This window comes from Carlito syrichta, unplaced genomic scaffold (genome assembly GCF_000164805.1).
Source record: "Carlito syrichta isolate Samal-C Ts95f unplaced genomic scaffold, Tarsius_syrichta-2.0.1 Scaffold78539, whole genome shotgun sequence".
Taxonomy (NCBI): domain Eukaryota; kingdom Metazoa; phylum Chordata; class Mammalia; order Primates; family Tarsiidae; genus Carlito; species Carlito syrichta.
In genome coordinates this window covers 351,749-359,456 of record NW_007022635.1, presented here as the reverse complement: position 1 = coordinate 359,456, position 7,708 = coordinate 351,749, and the positions used below count along the sequence as shown (strand labels likewise).

Sequence of the window (7,708 nt, the reverse complement as noted above, 5' to 3'; positions counted from 1 at the left end):
AGGCTGAGGCGGAAAGATCACCTAAGCCCAGCAGGTCGAGGCTACAGTGGCCACGAGCGTGCCACTGCACTCCAACCTGGGTGACAAGAGTGAGACTCCAACTCAAAAAAAAAAAATCTAGCACACTCAGCTCCTTGAAGAGAGCCAACTAGCCAGGGTAAAGGACTAGGAGACAAAAAGTGACTGCCTGCTTCAGTTGAGCAACAAACTACATTTGGAGTCAGTCATCTAGTGTTGACCCTGAACTAGAGATCTCAGTCTACCTTGTCCAAACAAGAGAGTTTCTCACTTCCTGAGTCTGTCTGGCCCGCAATACAGGCCCCGTGTGCTCTGTGATCCTCACCACGTGAGAGCTAGTTTCTTCTGGAATTGAAGATCCCTCTAAACCAGACCTGACATAGCCAGCTATGGTCAGCCCCCAGCTCTGACTTAACCCAAGCAAATATAAACTATGAAACAGGAAATAAAATACCCAGTGTACTGCCTACACACTTTGTAACACAACCCACCACAGGTAAGCCATTACTATAGAAATACAAACAAACAAACCCAGTACACATAAAGGCCAGTACACATAAAAATCCAGTACACATACATATGCGCTTAGACTTTATGTTAGAAGAGATTAAAAGGACATCCACAAGACTAGAAAGCCATATATCCAAATGATATCAGTGGTTATCTCTAACTTAGAATCACAGGGGACTTTTCATCTCATCATTGTTTTTTATGTTTTTCAATTTTCTACTATGACCTATATTAATTTATTCTCATTTTAAAAATATTTCATCTTAGGGCACATGAAGGCATTTTGGCGTGATTAAGACTTGATTCTGTCTTAGCAAAAATTATCAGGCCTATACCAACTAGGGTGACCAACTCATTGTGATTTGCTTGGGACTGTCCTGGCTTTTAGAAATGAAAGTCTCACATATCAGAAACTGCCTCTGACCTGAACAGATAAGGGTGGGGTAATCACCCCCAATACTCACACTCCCTTTTTGGCCACACATACTGTCTTCTAATTTTCCCTTTCCTGAGAGCAGCCTAGTATCTACCACCAGCAGAAACACACAATATTCTCCCAGTGTCGGGAAGCAGAATCAGAAGACAGCAGATTTCTCTCCTCCTTGAGCTTCTGTCTCTTATTCCCATTTAGGGGCTAAGCCCAAGGAGAAAGATTCCCCATGTAGCAACCAGGTTGAACTAAGAAGTAGCTCTCTCCCCAGTTCTTTCCAGTCCATCATTAAAAGCAAATGTTTCTTCACTTGCCATTCAAGAGAAAGAACAACAACCAAGAAAAAGAAAACCAAAGCAAACAAACAAACCAACAAAAAACACTACAACCTCAGTGTGCCATCTCAGAGCGGCATTACTGCACTTAGAAAGGAGAGCTGGCATGACGATTAATCTGAGAAGATGCCCAGCCATGGTGGGTACTCTCTCCAGCTGGCAGAATTAGTAAAGACAGAGAAAATCTGCACTTTGCTAGAATAGCTGCCATAAAAGATTTAGAGTCACTTCCAAGAAATACTCCAGTGGTGCCATCTCTACTTAACCAGAGGGAGCACTTCAATTGTTCAAAGCAGCTGGGTAGCGGGAGCTTCTTACCCACACAAGAGGCTACCCTGCACTTGTGTTTGCCGAGCTGGTCCAGGTTCACAATCTGCTGGCTCATGCAAGAGTGACCAACCTGAACCCAAAGTGGCGGTGCAGCTTGATTAAATTCATCCTGTTGGTATACACACTCCAGGCAGGCTGGGCCTTGGGAAATACCCAAAATAAGTGCATTAGGGTCCTCCATCTGCTGGGATGCTTCTAGAATATCACTGATGATTTGGTGAAATAGGACTGAAATACCTAATGCATGTGGGCTGCAGAATTCCATCTTGGTTGGCCAATGATACGGAAGTAAACACAGTTCTCAGAATATCACTGTGAGCATCTCCCTGACCTAAACTCCATAATTCTTTGTTTTTGTTTTTGCTTTTTTCTTTTTTAGTCATCAAGCACAGGATTGGAGAGTCTTCTCCAGGAGGTCTAGTTTTACTATAAGAGGGTGGTATTTCTCTTTGGATAACAAATAATATCACCCAGTGGACAGATGTTACAAATGTGATTTTACTTCGTTGTGAATGTGCTCGAAAGTGGTTTGCTAACAAACCTTTATCTCAGTGGGGTTTATAACATGGCTTACATTTTAAATGTAATTATGCAGCATGTATTCATTGCCTTTCTTCTAGGGAACTCAAGTTGCTTTTTAAAGCATTATTTGATAGCTTCTTACCATCTCCTTTGGAGTTGAAAAGGGAATATAATATCAAACTGTTGTAGCTAACGATGGGGGGGATATGGCACCAAGAGGGAGAAAGAATTGTACTGGGATCTACAAAATGGCAGCAATGTGCCATGAAGGCCCCCACGGGACAAGCTGTCAACACGATGTACCATAAAAGAAACAATTTCTAAGGATCCAAAAATAACGGCATTTTCTGTTCTAATACTTGTGCTGGGCAAAATGGACTTAACTTATTTTTAAAGTGCAAGCCACTGCCTTCAAAGGCATACAAACAGTTCCAAAGCAACTGTTATTTGACCAATTAAACAATTAAAAGAAAATATACTTTTAAAGCAAGACGTTAATAGGCAAAGGACAGATGAAAGTGCTAACGCAATTGTTTCTTCTGTTTTTGAACCCTATTCCTGACCATTAAAATGGACCATGGTCATCCGATGGCACCAAGGTCTGAAGATAACCTTGGGATCTCTCAGGACACTCATGCTTTGATCTAATGAGCTCCTGGGGTCCTGGATGCCATTCTGAATTTTTGGTCTTGTGTACTCAAAGAAATGTTGTAAATATGCTCAAGACCTCTGCGGTTCTATGAAAAGTATCACCTCAATTCCTTCCCTTGTTGCTAAGACGATGACGATGTGGCCATGGCCGTTAAGAGGTGCAGAGGTAGGTGTCCCATGTAATAGTCTCAGTTACTGTTAAAACCCTCCCTCCCTTCTGTAATGTCTTGTTTCCTCAGTCCTAGCTGGTCTATGAATCTGTGCTTATCTATACAATTGCCTAGTAAGCTTGTGACCAATGGGGAAATACATACACATACACACACACACGTGAACTATAAGACCTGGAGAAGTATGGCACACTCTGGAGAAAATTATTTAAAAAAAAACAACTCATTTCATTGGAAACAGAATCAAAGTGAAAAAAAAAGTCAGAATTCTTTATATGCATCTGCCACAGGGAGTTACAAGCCCTAGGTATATATAGGGGGCATGCTCTGCACGGACAAACACAACCAGGTACATATTCAGAGACAATTCTAATTTAATGTAGGCCTTAGGCCTAGGATCCTAGCTAATTTACAAGGCTGCTCTGGGGAAGACACAATTTAAGGATGAAAATACATCTATGGTGTTTTCTCCGACCGAGGATAAAATGCATTCCCACCTGTCAAGAGAACTCAAGACTGATGGTTGGAGGGGGTTGCTGGTTATTATGCTTTGTTTGTTTCAACTCAGAAGGTGCGTTTCCACTGTACCCTGTCAAAACCTTTCCCAGCAGTCAAGGAGAGGAAAGCAACACAGCTGCCCTTGAGCCGAGTTTGTAAATCTTACTGGGAAACCACCCCGTGCTGTCAGATGACGTGGTTTTCAGACACGTCTAAACAGACTAGTTGAATTAAAGACCAACTTCAGACTTGATGTTGCTGAGCCCCTCAGCTCCATCTTGCCATCCTGATTGATCGAGGAGATGGGTCTATAGTTAAAGTGGCAGAGTACTTTGAGGGGTTAGTCATTAGAGCACACTGCTTTGTCTTGGGAAGGCAACTTCTTGCTTGGCTAGGTTATGGAAGCTAAGGAGTGACGTCAAGATCTTGTCTGGCCAGAATTTGCAGATAACCATAGAACTCTTCTCCTCCATCAGGCATGGATTTAGCCTCCTTTAGTTCCTGCAGTGACACAGGAGCCTCCAAATACCAAATTATTATCAGGCGGTCTTGGGGGAACCTCTGGGCCCTGCAATAAAGTAGACAGACTTGCTATTGGAAGGTGCTCGGGAGCAATTCAGCCCTGTTCAGATTGCTCTAAAATCCTGCAAACCATCTCTGGACTTTGCAAATGAAACCTTCTTATAGCTCCTGACTGTGAAAAAGTGCTTCAGGGTATATAATTTGTCACCATCTTTCACTTAAACGATTTTACGCATCATTTAAAGGAATCTGATTTGATCATGTTTTGTTTGTTTTGTTTTTAAAGCAAACTTATGCAAGTATTGAGGCAGTATCACTTTGGACAAGCCACTTCTGAGCATCATTTTGTAAAATAAGGTGTTATATGAACTGATCTGTAAGGTCTAGCTCAGAGGATCACAAATAGGTGGTAGACTATGGACCAAACCCAATTCACACTGATATACTCTTGTTTTTTTCATCCAGTGTCTTAAATCTTGGGGAATTCACATAACATAATAAATGCCTGTTTTCTCTGGAAAAATCAGAGTATGTGGTATGGCCCTCACTACCCTATATCATGTTTCTGATCCTGTCTATTTCTTATATTGTCTTGCCTGATCCCTGTAGGTAATTGAAGTTTAGAACACTTGCTCTCACCTATCCTATTGTAGTGCCTATCACATTGCTTTGTGATGATATGATGATCTGACTATTGGTTACCCCAGTGACACTCCCTGAGGGTAAGAAATAAGACATCATTTTCATAGAATCTCTAGTTTCTAGCGTTGTAGGAATGTTATAGGTAATCAATAAGTATTTAATGAATTGAACTTTACTATCTAGGTTAGAATCTTATAATTCAGTGAAATAAGATCAGGATCACTCTTGATAAAATCACAAACATATCCTGTAGCTAACATCCTTGAATAGCATGCAACTTTAGGAAAAAGAAATAAGTATGTCAGTCTGTGGTCCATACCTCTAATAAATCTAGGACAGTGATGATATACAGACCACATGATATTTTGCTTTAAGCACATGGAAAATGGTCTAAACTCTCTCTGAGATATTCCTAATTTTTTTCAGTTATAATCTATGAAACTTCCTGGAAGAGTCTTTCTTTAGAGGTTCTTTAGAAGTCAATTTGTAAAAAAAAAAAAAAATCAATGGGAATCATCTAATTGGCAGTTACGCTCCCAACATTTCATGGGCCTATATCAACAGATCCCTCTATATGGCAGACCTATGCATTTTAAAATATTTTAATTTCTGAATGATATAATTAAAATGTCCAAAGAAGGTATGCTTTGTCAAAAGCTTGTTTCTGTTAAAAATTGTAATCTAAATCTGTTTAAATTGGTTAGTACATTGTTAAAAATACATCTAATAAATAAAATGATATGCAGTCAAGTTTGATAAGAAGAAAGCCAATGAAAATGATTGAGTCATCTTTCTTACTACAAGCCTGCCAGTAATTAATATTTCAGTAATATGTGGCCACATCTGGCCATCAAAGCTACATCGTGTCCCATGCAAGTTTAACAGTCCCATGCTATAAAGTTCCACAGATAAAGTTCCTGCCCTCCAAGAGCTTACAATCTAACCTAAACAAGACTGCAGAAACACATACACGAGAGGGATCATACTCACTGCTTAACAAAAGGCAACAGATACACTAAAGATAAAGGGAAAAAATGAGATAAGAAAGAGTGACATTTACAAAATGGTAAAGGAGAAAAATAAACTGCTTCTGCATTTCCCTTTCTTTGAAAAAACATTCATGGAGGATGTGTGATTTTAAGTGTTCTTAAAATCATGAAAGAGTATATGTGGCTTGCTGCCTGGGAAAAAAGGAAATTTCTTTTGGTATAAGATGCCAAGTGACTGAGAATATTAAGCCAGGGATATTAAGCCAGGAAGGTAGGGTGCAGGGCCCAATGAGACTTTATAAGGAAAGACACCCAACTGAAACACCAGTGGTTGAGCCACTCAGGTAGAGGCCAGAAGGGCAGGCACAGAGAGGCTGAAACATACAGCCAAATGCCTCCAAAAATAACCCTATCCTTTGCAAAAAACCTCCACGGACTCTAGATTAAGGAAACAACCTTTGAAATCTTCCTTTTGGGAGTTCTAAGGGAGAAAAAGCACTTCCAGTCATCTAGTCCACTTTCTTCTATAGAATCTCATTTGTTATTTTGTTTGTTTGCTTTCTTGCTGGTTTGTTCATTTTGTTTTATTGGACTTGGGCTGATGGTATCTATTTGATTATTCTGCTTTATCTTTGCTCTGTCGACAAAGAAAAGCAAACTTTTTGAGGGCATGTTGATTTTAGTCAACCTCAATTATAATACAGCCTCCGGCTAGCTGAAGTACATCATACGGCTATGGTACTGGTGGTGGCAGAGGTGTCAAAGTACACTATTCCTAGGGAGAACAATCAAAATAATGACAGATGCTCCCATCACAGCATCCTGCCCTGTCTTCTTCCATATTTGACTATTATGCATGCAGGACATTTCAAGGACCCTTGGAGGAGGCTTACCTCATCAAAGAAGCCATATTTTAAGCAATTGCCCCCACTTATCTTGTTCACACCACAATGACAATATGAGGATTAATAATATTTCAATTTCAAATAGTACCTTTCCAAGGAGCTCAGTATTCTTCACACATGTTATTCTGTTTCTCTTGTCATGTTACAGATTGAGCAGATCTACAGTGAGATCCAGTCTTACATATGAAAAGTTTGTAATCCTGTTCTTCCTAACACTTAAACTCAAATCCAACCTTAAACATACCTTGGGATAAAGTTGAATGACAGGAAGAAACTACAGATATTTCTTCATATACAAACAGATCTGATACTCCTTGCTAAGTTCCCTCATCCCATGAGATTTCTCAACAGAAAGTCAGTCCCCAGACCCTAACCTCGCAAGAGTCCTACCTTATCTCTAAGACAAGGCAGGAGAACGGTATTTAAGATGGGATAAGAACAAACAAGACATCCACTCCTCAGTGGCAAGGAATCCTGGGGATCTGGGCCACCTGATGTCGTAGCCCTCATAGCCCCTTAATTCGTGTCTGAGGGAAGTCCTGGAGTTCCAATGCTATGAGCCTGTTTGTTCACTGTGGATTTATTTGTTGTTGTCATCCTCAAGGCTGTGTTCCATTTTTTTTTTTTTTGTATTTGAGTAGTGGCTGAGAAGATAGGATAAGGGGCTCTCAGAAAAATCTCAAACTTCCCAACAGAGGCTAATGGGTTAACTTGGTTCTGAAAAATAAAAGTCAGCATACTTAACATGCATATCATCTGTGGCCATGTCTCTTTGCTATTGTGGCATCACAACGAGGTCTCATGCTGGGAACTAGGACTGAACAAACAGAACAGGGCTACCCAAATTGATACCACCTGTCTGTAACACAGCACCTTCTCGACTAGCTAGAGTGCATGTTTTAATTACTTTCAGTAAACCAAATTTAAGTTTCATCCATTGCCTGTCATCTATAACTGATGTATCTGCATTCTAACCATACTTCTGGTTTCTGTCTCTATCTTTTTCGAGATAAGCATGCCTTGGTTCCAACTTCATGTTGACAAATGATTTTGGAAAATGGATCCCAAGAGAAGTCAGTATCTGCCCACAGTTCCCTTCTCAGCAAGAGACACACCCTGGGAATTCCATAAGCGACATGCTAAAGAATCTATTCCTGGGCCACAAGCTGCAAGAATCCTCAGACAT

At 40.4% G+C, this 7,708-nt stretch overlaps 1 protein-coding gene across 2 annotated transcripts in view; it reads right to left on the bottom strand.

Annotated features, from left to right (window-relative positions):
* Positions 1-3,209: 3,209 nt before the first annotated feature.
* The window catches only part of NTRK2 (neurotrophic receptor tyrosine kinase 2), a 199,780-nt gene continuing 195,281 nt past the window's right edge, over positions 3,210-7,708 (bottom strand). For both annotated transcript variants that reach the window (XM_008054303.2, XM_008054308.2), the window contains one exon: positions 3,210-4,032. In XM_008054303.2, the coding sequence (XP_008052494.1) occupies positions 4,004-4,032 (29 nt within the window). In that variant the 3' untranslated portion in view covers positions 3,210-4,003. The remainder of the gene's footprint in view (positions 4,033-7,708) is intronic.